This window comes from Symphalangus syndactylus, chromosome 13, assembly GCF_028878055.3.
Source record: "Symphalangus syndactylus isolate Jambi chromosome 13, NHGRI_mSymSyn1-v2.1_pri, whole genome shotgun sequence".
Taxonomy (NCBI): domain Eukaryota; kingdom Metazoa; phylum Chordata; class Mammalia; order Primates; family Hylobatidae; genus Symphalangus; species Symphalangus syndactylus.
In genome coordinates this window covers 22,458,431-22,472,266 of record NC_072435.2, presented here as the reverse complement: position 1 = coordinate 22,472,266, position 13,836 = coordinate 22,458,431, and the positions used below count along the sequence as shown (strand labels likewise).

Genomic DNA, 13,836 nt, shown 5'->3' with positions numbered 1-13,836 from the left:
ACCAAAAAAATACAAAAACTAGCCAGGTGTGGTGATGCATGCCTGTGATCCCAGCTACTTGAGGGGCTGAGATGAGAGGATCACTTGAGCCTGGGAAGTGGAGGTTGCAGTGAGCTGAGATCATGCCACTGCATTCCAGCCTGGTAACAAAGTGAGACCTTATCTCAAAAAAAAAAAAAAAAAGGAAAGAGAGAGAGAGAAGGAGGGAGAGAGGTGGGAGGGAGGGATCTAGGGAGGGAAGGAAGGAGAAAGGGACAGGAACGGGGAAGGGGAAGGGAAGGGAGGAAGGAAGGAGAAAGAAAAAATAAGAATGAAAATTTTTCAAAAATGCAGTGAAAATATTAATTAAGGAAAATACGTAATAGCTAGAATAAATATTTGGCCAGACGTGGTGGCTCAGGCCTATAATCCCAGCACTTTGGGAGGCTGAGGTGGGTGGATCATTTGAGGTCAGGAGTTCAAGACCAGCCTGACCAACATGGTGAAACTGTGTCTCTACTAAAAATACCAAAAATTAGCTGGGCGTGGTGGCAGGCACCTGTAATCCTAGCTACTCGGGAGGCTGAGGCAGGAGAATTGGGAGGTAGCGGTTGCAGCAAGCCAAGATTGCGCCACTGCACTCCAGCCTGGGCAACAAAGTGAGACCCCCATCTCAAAAAGAAAAAAGCATTTTTATTTTTTAAATTTTACTTTAAGTTCTGGGATACATGTACCGAACGTGCAGGTTACACAGGTATACTTGTGCCATGGTGGTTTGCTGCACCTGTCAACCTGTCATCTAGGTTTTAAGCCCCGCATGTGTTAGCTATTTGTCCTAATGCTCTCCCTCCCCTTGCTCCACCCCGCAACAGGCCCCGGTGTGTGATGTTCCCCTCCCTGTGCCCATGTGTTCTCATTGTTCAACTCCCACTTATGAGTGAGAACATGCGGTGTTTGGTTTTCTGTTCCCGTGTTAGTTTGCTGAGGATGATGGCTTCCAGCTTCACCCATGTCCCTGCAAAGGACATGAACTCATTCCTTTCTATGGCTGCACGGGTGCTGCTTCTCCCTCCCTTCTCCTCAAGCCCCTTTTTGCCTCATCACTACCCCAATATTTTTCACACTTCCTTGCTTTGGCCAGAACCCATCAGGTGAGGTTGGAAAGAGTCTCTGATTGCCCTTATTTAGTTTTGGAACACATTTATTCACTCTCCACCAGCCTGGCAAAAATAAATATTGGGTCCTCATCCCTGCCACCCTCTGCTGTCATCATCAGCTGATGTGGTTTTTTTTTTTAGCTCAAGTTTTGATAATGTGAAAAGAACAGCCATCAGGGTTACTCAGACCTGCCAGCTCTTGTAGTCCTTGGTGGTTAATCTTGCAGAATGAAGACACTTGTAAGCAAATATGATCTGTCTGAATTCTTTTATTTTCCCGCAATTGCTTTTGCTCTTAAAAACTGAAGAAGTTGGCCAGGTACGGTGGCTCACGCCTGGAATCCTAGCATTTTGGGAGGCAGAGGCAGGTGGATCACAAGTTCAGGAGTTTGAGACTGACCTGCCCAACATGGTGAAACCCTGTCTCTAATAAAAATACAAAAATTAGCGGGGCATGGTGGCACACGCCTGTAATCCCAGCACTTTGAGAGGCCCAGGCGGGTGGATCACGAGGTCAGGAGTTCAAGACCAGCATGACCAACATGGTGAAACCCCATCTCTACTAAAAAATACAAAATTTAGCCGGGTGTGGTGGCGGGCACCTGTAATCCCAGCTACTCAGGTGGCTGAGGCAGGAGAATTGCTTGAACCCGGGAGGCAGAGGTTGCAGTGAGCCGAGATCGCACCATCGCACTCCAGCCTGGGAGACAGAGGGAACCTGCCACCACGCCCAGCTAGTTTTGTATTTTTAGTAGAGACAGGGTTTCACCATGTTGGCCAAGCTGGTCTTGATCTCCTGACCTCCAGTAATTCATCTGCCTCAGCCTCCCAAAGTGCTGGGATTACAGGTGTGAGCCACCACGTCCGGCCTAGCGCTGAGATTTTAGCTCAGTTCAGGAATGACAGTGGCTGACTGACAGCTGAGAATGTCTCTGGAACCGGATCCCGCTGATCCACACAGCTGTCTCCTCAGGTTTGCGACAGGCCCAGTGTAAACACTTCAAATCAAATGCAGCTGTTTCTTAGGGACGTGTGTGATTTAACCCAGTTCGAGAGATCAAATTCCATTCGGTGTGTGCGTGACTGGAGGCCAACTCCTGCCCTCCCAGCTCACCTGACAACACCGTTTCCAGTTTGGATTTATTTTCACAGAACAAAATCAAGTAGAATGAAAATGAGGACAACACACTGGTCTCGAAGAAATCACTCACTCATTTGTTCAGGAGAATTTCCTAAGTAATTAATGACCAAAATGAGTGACTGAGACAGTGTCTCCATCCATCGAGGTTTATGAAATCGGGGCACGTCCGGGGAAAGGTGAGCCACAGACACCTCTGTGGCTGTTTTTCTGAAGTTTTCAGGATATTTACTATTTATACATTTCCTTAGATGGGGGCAGGCGTGGAGGCAGAGGGGTGGGTAGGTGGTGAGCTGAATAGTTAAATTCCTATCAGTCTTTAGTTAGTGCTCAGTAAATCTACACTAAAAAAATATAATATATATGTTTTTATTTTTTATTTATTTTAATATTTATTTATTTATTTTTGAGATGGAGTCTCGCACTGTTGCCCAGGCTGGAATGCAGTGGCGTGATATCGGCTCACTGCAAGCTCTGCCTCTCGGGTTCACGCCATTCTCCTGCCTCAGCCTCCTGAGTAGCTGGGACTACAGGCGCCCGTCAACGTGCCTGGCTAATTTTTTGTATTTTTAGTAGAGATGGGGTCTCACCGTGTTAGCCAGGATGGTCTCGATCTCCTGACCTCGTGATCCGCCTGCCTCGGCCTCCCAAAGTGCTGGGATTACAGGCGTGAGCCACTGCGCCCGGCCTATGTTTTTATTTTTATTTTTTTGGAGACAGAGTCTTACCCTGTCATCTAGGCTGGAGTACAATGGTACAATCTCAGCTCACTGCAGCCTCCGCCTCCCGGGTTCAAGCAATTCTCTTGCCTCAGCCTCCTGAGTAGCTGGGATTACAGGCACCTGCCACCACGCCCAGTGAATTTTTGTATTTTTAGTAGAGGCAGGGTTTCACCATGTTGGCCAGGCTTGTCTCGAACTTCCGACCTCAAGTGATCCGCCCGCCTCGGCCTCCCAAAGTGTAACATTTTACATAAGATAAGGTGCATGTTTGAAGGCAAAAAAGGGAGTAAAGGGAGTAAAGGAAGGGTAGGTGGAGGGATGACTGAGCTCATCTTATCTTTTTTCCATGCCTTGGAAGATAAGCTAGTAATGGACATTGTCTGTGTGGAATAAAACAGACCTGAGTTTTAGGAGCTAGACTTAGATTGTAGATCTGAAGTTACAAAGGGTGAGTTCTTGTTTATGGGAAGTCAGCAAAGAATTTCTTTATGAATGATTTGCGGGGGCATTCGTGGATGCCCGGGGCCTCTTCCCTTCCCGTGGGGATCTGGCTGATGCGAAATGCCAGCAACTGCTGTTCAGTTGGAAGAGGGCACTGCCTGACTCAGCCACCAGGCTGACCTCTCCTTTTGCATAAGGAGTTTGGGGAATCCTGAGGTTTTTCTTCACATAATGAATAAGTATTAATATTGTTAATTATAATATTAATTATTAATTAATATTAATTAATTACTATTAATGGCATGGTGGCTCACGCCTGTAATCCCAGCACTTTGGGAGGTCGAGGAGGGAGGATCACTTGAGGTCAGGAGTTCGAGACCAGCCTGGCCAACATGGTGAAATCCCATCTCTACTAAAAATACAAAATTAGCTGGGTGTGGTGGTGGCGGGTGCCTGTAATCCCAGCTACTCGGAGGCTTGAGATGTGAAAATTGCTTGAACCCAGGAGGCAGAGGCTACAGTGAGCTGAGATTGTGCCATTGCACCCCATCCAGCCTGGGTGATAGAACGAGACTCAGACTTAAAAAAACAAAAATAATAAAAATAATAATTATACCGAGTCAAATGTCAGGGATTCAAGGTCTTGCCCTGCTAGAGACTCCCGTCCCTGGGAGAAGCAATCACTTAAGGCAATCACTTTAAGTGATTAAGTTAATACGAGAGGCTGCAGTGAGATTTTTTAGACAGGGTCTCACTCTGTTGCCCGGGCTGGAGTGCAGCTGGGAGATCTCGGCTCACTGCAGCCTTGACCTCCTGGGCTCAAGTGATTCTCCCACCTGAGCCTCCTGAGTAGCTGGGACTACAGACATGCACCACCGTACCCAGCTAATTTTTGTATTTTTAGTAAAGATGGGGTTTTCCATGTTGCCCAGGCTGGTCTCTAACTCCTGGGCTCAAGTGATCCACCCGCCTGGGCCTCCCAAAGTCCCAGGATTACAGGTGTGAGCCACCACGCCCAGCCTTGCAGTGAGGTTTTGAAGCAGTGTTATGTGATGGGATTTTTTTTCTTATCAAAAAACAATTTATTGGGCAGGTACAGTGATTCACACTTGTAATCCCAGCACTTTGGGAGGCCAAGGTGGGCAGATCACTTGAGGTCGGGAGTTCGAGACCAGCCTGGCCAACATGGTGAAACCCCGTCTCTACTAAGAAAATTTCTACATCTCTACTACAAAAATTGGCAGGCGTGGTCGCTCACACCTGTAATCCCAGCACTTTGGGAGGCCGAGGCACATGGTTCACCTGAGGTCAGGAGTTGGAGACCAGCCTGGCCAACATGGTGAAATCCTGTCTCTACTGAAAATACAAAATTCAGCTGGCTGTGGTGGCAGGCGCCTATAATCCCAGCTACTCGAGAGGCTGAGGCAGGAGAATAGCTTGGACCCGGGAGGGAGAGGTTGCAGTGAGCCGAGATCTGACACTGCACTCCGGTCTGGGCCACAAAGCAAGACTGTGCCTCAAAAATAAATAAATAAATAATTATTGCCTTCTAATATTTTTTTAGCAGCCAAAGTCCAATGATTGCATTAAAAATTTTGTTGCATCTATGCCATTAATACAATATTTAGGCAGTCATGTCAGCTTTTATTTTTTGCTTTAGGATAGGGCCTGTCACCCAGCCTGGAGTGCAGTGATGCAATCATGGCTCACTGCAGCCTCAACCTCCTGGGCTCAAGTGATCCTCCCACTTTAGCCTCCCCAGTAGCTTGGATGACAGGTGTGCCATCGTACCCGGCTAATTTTTATTTTTATTTTTGTAGAGATGGGGGTCTCACTGTGTTACCCAGGCTGGTCTCCAACTCCTGGCCTTAAGTGATCTTCCTGCCTCAGCCTCCCAATGTGTTGCAGTTACAAGCTTTAGCCACTATGCCTGGCCTTACTTCTAATTTTTATTCTTAATACATCTCTTTTTGTTTGAGGATATATAACAAGTGCCTAGAATATCAGCTGATAAGTGTTCCATAAATGTCTGTGGAATATTTGTTAAACTTTATTATTATTATTTGTTATTTTTAAAAGTTGATTTATTTTTATAGAGAGTTTATTTATTTATTTATTTTTATAGAGACAAGGTCTCACTCACTTGAGCCCAGGTTGGTTTTGAACTCCTGGGCTTAAGCGATCCTCCCTCCTCGGCTTCCCAAAGTGAATAGTTTATTTTTTAAGAAGAGTGTTTAGGTTCGGTTGGGTGCGGTGGCTCACACCTGTAATCCCAGCACTTTGGGAGGCCAAGGTGGGCTGATCACAAGGTCGGGAGATTGAGACCATCCTGGCTAACACCGTGAAATCCTGTCTCTACTAAAAATACACACACACAAAAAAATTAGCCGGGTATGGTGGCGGACGCCTGTAGTTCCAGCTACTGGGGAGGCTGAGGCAGGAGAATGGCATGAACCCGGGAGGCAGAGCTTGCAGTGAGCTGAGATTGCACCACTGCACTCCAGCCTGGGCGACCAAGCGAGACTCCGTCTCAAAAACACAAGAAAAGTGTTTAGGTTCACAGCACAATTGAGAGGAAGGTAGAGATTTCCCACGTACCCCCTCCCCTCATAGCCACAGGCTCCGCTCCCCCAGCCCCATCCCAGAGTGGTGCATTTGCCACAATGAGCCGAGATTGCGCCACTGCACTCCAGCCTGGGTGACAACAGTGAAACTCCATCTCAAAAAGAAAAAAAAAAGGAAAAAGGTACAGTAAGTATATGGCTGTAGAAGCCCTGCCCGAGAGAATCCTGAGGCGGTCTCTCCTTCAGCAGCTGCCTGGAGCTCTGCCTGGGTGTGTAGTGGGCTACACCATCTGGAAGGCAGTAGACCCTCTGAATGCACTGCCACAGAGAAGGGGTGCGACAGGCCCATGGGTGGACTGGCTGGTTGTCAGGAAATGACCCCACTGTAACAAGGGCACCTCTCTGGTGGGGATATTGATAGTGAGGAGCTGTGTGTGTTGGGGGAAGGGGGTCTACAGGAATACTCTGTACTTTCCACTGAATTGTGCTGTGAACCTAAAACTGCTCTAAAAAATAACGTCTACTGAAAACAATCCAGTATACCCAATGAACACTGCATTTCAGATAAGGAAGGAATCACACAGAACAGAATGATACTAAAAAAAGACTGTTGGCCAGGCATGGTGGCTCACACCTGTAGTCCCAGGAGTTTGGGAGGCTGAGGCGGGTAGATCACCTGAGGTCAGGAGTTCAAGACCAGCCTGGCCAACGTGGTGAAACCCCATCTCTATTAAAAATACAAAAATTTTTCTTTACTTATTTTTGGGGTGGAGTCTCACTGTGTTGCCCAGGCTGGACTTAAACTCCTGGACTCAAGCAATCCTCCTGCCTCAGCCTCCCCAGTAGCTGAGATTACGCTTGGGTGCTACTGTGCTCAGTTTTTTCTTATGAGATATTGGAAAATGATGAGACTTGTGCTCATTGGAAGAGAAACAGCAACAATCACTAAATCTGTAAGAAAGCAACAGACATAATGAAACAGAAAACAAAACTCATGGGGGAGGATAAATATTTACTCAAACATCTGGGCAATTCCTACCAAGTGCTTTATGTGTATATGTAATCTGGTAACATTGGAGAAAAACCATCATTCACTGTCTCTTGGGGTGGAGGATGAGGACCTGACTCTGGAATCACTGGGAGGTGGTTTCCTGGTGTGTTTTCAGGTGACGCTTGAATGTCCCCAGCTGACGGAAGGCCTTTTGACATATGGGACATTTGTAGGGCTTCTCTCCGGAGTGGGTGCGCTGGTGAACATTCAGGTTCCCCTTGTGGCTGAAAACTTTGCTGCAGTATTTACATTTGAACGGCCTCTCCCCAGTGTGGACCCTCTTGTGTCCCTGTAAGGTGGACTCGTGGGCGAACCGCTTTTGGCAGACGTCACACGTGTAGGGCCTCTCGCCAGTGTGGATTCGCTGGTGAACTCGGAGGTCTGACGGCTGCAAGAAGCGCTTCCGACAGAGATCACATTGAAAGGGTCTGTCTCCTGTGTGTGATCTCATGTGGATACTTAGCTGGGAAAAATACTTAAATGATTTATTGCACACTTCACATGCAAAGGGCGGCAGGGCCTTGACTTCTTGGCCACTGGGGTGACTGCCTGGGCCCGCAGGGCCTGCGGAATGAACTGGATTGATCTCAGCTTGTCCCGGGGATTCACTGGTGCCCACAGGTGTGACTTCTCCTTGAGGCTCTTCTTGGGAAATGGAGGTGGCGTCTGGTTTGCTTCTTTTGGGACCTCTCAGATTCAGAGCGTCTCCTCTGCTCCCGCTGTGAGTCGAAGCTTCTCTCTCCACAACGCAGGCAGAAGGTGTGTCAGCATCCACATTTTCCACAGAGGCTATTTTCTGGGGTTCCTTCCCCTCCTTAGCTCCCACCACACCTGCTGGAAGAAGGGATTCCACACACAACAGTTAATAAACACATTTTCAATACACCAAACTCATTGCAACCAAACACTGACCTTGGCTGAGAACTTCCCCTCAACCTCAAGCCTAAGACATTGGACTGTAGGTCACTGGAGAGTGGAGGATGGGGAGGCTTTGGCAGCTGATCGCCAGCCCCAGTAGATGATAATGCTGGGCCCCCAGCCCTGCACCCCAGAAGAGAGGGACTAACCCCTGTGGATCCAAGTCTGCATACTCACTGGGACTGTTTGGAAGCTGAGGCTCTGGGGATGTCAGTCCTGGGTTCTCTTCGCTGTTTTCCTTCAGATCCTTCTCCAAGGTCTGCTTGGGTCTCGGAGACTTTGGGTCACCTTTTGTGTCAATACTCTTGTGTAGCACAAAGTCCTCTCCCTGAAGATGAAAAACCAAGAGCAATGACTGCTGTGTCTAAACTGGTGGAAGCACGGACATGTCTGTCCCCTCCTGACTGGATACACCAGACTTCCCATGGACCACCCCATCACCCCAAGTAAACATCACCACCTCATTTCTGCATCTGTCCCTAATCTGCACCCTCCATATTCTAAATCAGCTCTTGTGCCTGGTGGTTTTCACTCTTTGTTTCTCTGAGCATATTTCTCCCTGCCATGCCAACGTCTCCCTGCCCCTGGCGCTGGAAGGAGCATGACTCTAGGTGGAGGCCCCTCAGCTGTGGCACCACTGGCATTGGGGCTGCATCACCCTCCTGGAGGGGGCGCTCCTGTGCAGAGCAGAGACCCCGCCTCCACCCTCTAGATGCTATTAACACCCCATCACCCCCTACAATGACACAGAAAAATATCTCCAGACATGGCCATGTTTCCTGAAAGGCAAAAATCACCAGTTGAGAAACACTCCTCTAATTAAGAAATCAACAGTCTGAGAAAGTGGGTTCCTTGCTGAATGACTTCATGAAACATCTTTGAGGAAACTGGATGGGGAAGGGACCTTCAGTTCATTCATCTGTGACAACTGCCTCCCTCATTTCACTGAGACCATTTCTTACCCCCCACCCTAAATGCTAAAAGCTCTCATGGTGGAGGGAAAAACAGATGAGGCTTCCCTCTCTGTGATGGCTCAGGAATGAATTTTTGGGGATGCATCATGTCCATGGGGAATGGCTCTAATATTGTTCTGTGCCAGATCTCAATCAGTCCAGCAACCACATGACTTCCTCCTGTTCCTTCTCCCACCTCTGCCCAGACACCAGGGCCTCACACACTCACCTGCCTCCTGGACAGTGCAGGGACCCTGGGTAGGGTCTGCAGCTCTCGGCGGGCCTGGCCTTCCTCCAGACGCATGTGGTTCACAGAGGAGGCCCGCTGGCTGGACACACCTCTCGGATCATCTCTGACACTGGTGGGGGCTTCAGCCATCTCGACATCTGAGTCCAGCATAAGATATTCTTTGCCAAGCAAGTTGACCACAGACTGTAGAGAGAAAAAAGACAATCAGACTCACTATGAGAACCTGAAAGTAGCTCTCACATTCCCTTGGTCCTGCCATAATGCTCACACTTTACTGTAATTACTGTTCAAATCTGCCTTCCTGATGCAGAATCAGCTCTGTGGACAGAGCAATCTGTCTGAATTTTTTTCTTCACTAGATAAGTACATAAATATGAGTCCTTTAGATGAAAGGTTCTCTAAACCAAAGAGAAGACAAGGAGAAATATTCTGGGTGAATCCAACTCAACTGGCCAATGACAGCTCACCTTGTGTTGGAACTTAGGGGCTCATTTGGGGACCTGGAGGCAGATCCCTGCATCTCTGATACCAACCACTTTCCCTGCCTCAGGATGGGACTTCTGGGCCCCCCTTCAGTTCACACTAATGCCTCCTTCCCTACGTTCCATCAGGCCTAATATTTTACCAATGTCTTTCTTTCATGTTGACCTCACACAGTGTGTGGGTCCCTGTACCCCCTCTACCTGTCCATCTCCTAGCTCAGGTATTTGCAATATTAGCTGTGCTGATATTTGAGACTGGAGAATTCTTTGGCCCCCATCCCAGCTCCTCTTCCCTGCACCAATCACGAGGGTCCCACTCACCCATTTCTTGGGTCTTCTGTTATTTCGTAGCAAGTCCTCCAGGTCTTTGCAGCTCTGCACACCGTTCACCTTGACGAAGACCTGGAGCTCCTGGGGCATGGAGATCATGAACTGCTCCATCACCAGCATGTCCAGGATCTGCTCTTTGGTGTGGAGGTCGGGCCTCAGCCACAGATGGCACAGCTCAGTGAGTTTCCTCAGAGCCTGCACGGGGTCCGACTCCTCCGGGCAGCTGAACATCCTGAAGTTCACGTGACAAGTCTCAGGGTTCCTGTCACGATTTCCAAGTCGAGCTCCTGGGGAAGCCACAGACCGTGGCAGCTCTGACCCAGGGCTGTTGCAGGGTCCTCCCTGACCCCATGAGAGTGTCCAATTTGCAGCCATATCTAATGGAGAATTTTTTAATCAGTCTCTGAGAAAGCTCTTCCAGTAGCTGGTATCAAATTGAGACCTATTTACACAGGCCGCCCTTGGTTTTTCTCAGTAATATATTCACGGTTTGTTCAGAAGTCTGCAGAAAAAAAGCATGAGTCCGATTATTTTAACTTTCTACTCCACACACCCCTCCCTTCCAAATCCCTCATCCCAATCCCGGACCCCACTTGTCCACGGGCATCAGACTCAGCACTGTGGAAATGAATCCACTCTGTTCTTCCAGTGTCTACACCTGACTACATGTTCTGGGGTAAAATCTGAATGCTCCCCTGGATTCTGATCTCTAGGGGATCACTGTGCCGAGGTGGAACTGGTTTTCCTTTCAACTGGAACAACATTGCTCTTGACTGTAAATTAAATCGGGTGTGTATGTGAACCTCCTAGAATCTGATGTAACGATGTCAGTTCTTTATGTTTTCCCGTCAAGACAAGATCCAAGGCAAAGCCCTTAGTCATAATTATGCAAAAAGCTAGAGAAAAATATTAATAGTTACAACCTACGATGGTCCCCAACACATTTTTCTTGTTAACCCCAGGATATTTATTTGCCGCAGGGAAGAGGTGGCACTAAAAAATCCTACGAGAATTAAGCTCCTGCACAGATATGTTGTTGTTTTGGTAAAACACACATTTATAAAATTCATCACTTTTACGAAGAACATGCACTACGTTGTGCAACCATCACCACTTTCTAATTCCAGAATTATTGTATCACCCCAAAAGAAAACGCCATCCCCATCAGTAATTACCTCCTGCCCCACCCACCCCAGCCTCCGGCCATCACTAATCTGCTTATTATCTCTCGGAGTTTCTCCCTTCCTTATCTCATTCCATAAGATGGATTAAAGTCTTATGAAATTTCCAGGTAGTGGGATCAAACCATAGAAAGATTTTTTCTTTTTTCTTTTTGAGACAGGGTCTTGCTCTGTCATCCGGGCTGGAGGGAAATTCGCAGTCATGGTTCCCTCGGCCTCAACATCCTGGGCTCCAGTGATTCTCCCACCTCAGCCTTCCAAGTAGCTGGGACTACAAGTGCGTCACCACGCCCGGCTAATCTTTATAGGTTATTTTTGTAATAGAGACGAGGTTTTGCCATGTTGCCCAGGCTGGTCTCAAACTCTGGGCTCAAGCGATGTGCTTGCTTTGGCCTCCCAAAATTCGGGGATTACAGGTGTGATTGCATTGCAGCTGGCCTACATTTAAAAAAAACTTTTATTCTTTTATTTATTTATGTTTTTTGAGGTGGAGTTTCGCACTGTTGCCCAGGCTGGCGTGCAGTGGTGCAATCTCAGCTCACTGCGATCTCTGCTGCCCAGGTTCATATGGCTCTCCTTCTTCAGCCTCCCAAGTAGCTGGGATTACAGGCCCCCGCCCAGCTAATTTTTATATTTTTAGTACAGACAGGGTTTCACCATGTTGAACAGGCTGGTCTCAAACTCCTGACCTCAGGTGATTCCCATGCCTCGGCCTCCCAAAGTGCTGGGATTACAGTTGTGAGCCACCGCACCCGGCCATTAAAACTTTTTTTAAAAAAATAAGAGAAATAATAAAAATAACGTTAAATAGGTCTACTGCACAGCATGGTGACTATAGTTCACAGCAATGTACTGTATACTTGGAAATTGCTAAGGGAGTCGATTTCAAGTGTTATCCAAAAATGATAAGACAGTGAGGTAGAGCCTATGGCAGTTTGCTCGATTTAGCCCTTGCACAATGCGTACACACCTTGACACAGTATGCTGTGCACCAGACATATACACAATTATATATTTACATTTCTCAATTTGAAAATAAATTAGGCCTGGTGCGGTGGCTCACGCCTGTCACCCCAGCGCTCTGGGAGGCGGAGGTGGCAGGATTGCCTGAGCCCTGCAGTGAACCGTGATTGTGCCCCTGTGCTCCAGCCTGGGAGACACATCCAGAGGCCGTCTTGTTTTGTTTATTTACTAAGTAAATCGATACATTTTTAAAAAGCATACAGATACGAGAGAGAAAAGGCAGTCTGAAATTCTGGGAATTAAAGAGGTTTTCCCGCCAGGTTCCCTAAGCGCCCCTGCTCAGGAGGCAGAGATCGAGGCTGAGGCAGGCAGATTGCTTAAGCCAAGGAGTTCGAGACCAGCCTGGGCAAAGTAATGAGACCACTTCTCTACAGCAAATAAAAAATGCACTCGGGCGGCGTGGTGGCGTGCTCTTGCAGTCCCAGCTAGCTGGAGTTCCAGACCAGCCTGGGAAATGAGCGAGACCCCGTCTCTGACAAATAAAATAAAACAAAACCTAACCATGATGAGAAAGTTAACATTATTACTTTCTTTTTCTTTTCTTTTCTTTTTTTTTTTTTTTTTTTTTTGAGACGGAGTTTTGCTTTGTTACCCAGGCTGGAGTGCAATGGCGCGACCTCGGCTCACTGCAACCTCTGCCTCCTAGGTTCAAACGATTCTCCTGACTCAGTCTCCTGAATAGCGGGGATTACAGACGCCCACCACCACGCCCGGCTAATTTTTGTATTTTTGTTAGAGTCGGGGTTTCACCGCGTTGGTCAGGCTGATCTTGAACTCCTGACCTCGTGATCTGCCCACCTCGGCCTCCGGAGTAGCTGGGATTACAGGCGTGCGCCACCGGGCCCAACCGAGAAAGTTAATATTGTTCATAGTTTACAGAAGCATTGCATCGCCAGTCAGTTAATCATGGGGTGCAAAGAAGACCCGCTGCCTTCACAAAGTCTCCGAGCAAATAAGCGCATGAGAAAATAAACCCAAACTTTCTGAAACCAATCCCCCTGCACGCCAGCTCCTAAACTCCTAAACAGACATCCCCGCTGGACACTTACCTCCTTCCTGGCTTCTGCCTCCAACTCGTGGGTCTGGGATGCGCTCTCCGACGGGCCTGGAGCTGAACTGCGTCTATTTATTCAGAAGCGGAAGGCCCCGTTTCCGGTTCCCTGCGCCTCCGCGTGATTGGTTTAGGGCCATAGAGTCTATTTTACGTAATCGGCGTTGATTACATTTCGCACTGAAACCCCACCCACAGGAAATTAATGTATTAAACATGCCTACTGTGCAAATAATATAGGTTTTCTCGCTCTACTAATTGTCATATTGCTGAAGTATTTGGAGGCCTCAGAAAATATAGATCCGCAATTTTAACCACTTTGGGTCCCCTCCTGCCAGACAGTAATATCCTAACAAGTAAAGGATGTGTAAAGAGCTGGTTGACTTCGCTTATTAAAACAAAATGAAAAAAAAAGAAAAAAAGAAAGAAAAATTCAAAATAGAGTTGGTTGATTAATATCAAACCAGTGATTTAATCTCATTTTTAATCTCATTTGAACGAAGCTTTCACATGCGAATTCCAAGATATTGAAAATAGTGGACACTCATTGTTGATAGGTAATGAACGTTTGTGATAATTTTTTACTTTTTTCTTTT

The 13,836-nt window shown here is 47.5% G+C and overlaps 1 protein-coding gene across 2 annotated transcripts; it reads right to left on the bottom strand.

Moving 5' to 3' along the window:
- Nucleotides 1-6,993: 6,993 nt before the first annotated feature.
- Nucleotides 6,994-13,326, bottom strand: ZSCAN5B (zinc finger and SCAN domain containing 5B). 2 transcript variants are annotated; one of them, XM_063615360.1, is made up of 5 exons: nt 13,239-13,326; nt 9,977-10,487; nt 9,153-9,356; nt 8,148-8,298; nt 6,994-7,883 (listed from the first exon to the last, which is right to left on the bottom strand). In XM_063615360.1, exons 2-5 carry the CDS (start codon nt 10,358-10,360, stop codon nt 7,135-7,137), a joined length of 1,488 nt encoding a protein of 495 aa, XP_063471430.1. In that variant the 5' UTR covers nt 10,361-10,487; nt 13,239-13,326; the 3' UTR covers nt 6,994-7,134. The 2 variants fall into 2 exon arrangements, with proteins under 2 accessions (XP_063471430.1, XP_055095972.1); XM_055239997.2 differs by lacking the exon at nt 13,239-13,326 and having other exon boundaries at nt 7,007-7,886; nt 9,977-10,360.
- Nucleotides 13,327-13,836: the final 510 nt, after the last annotated feature.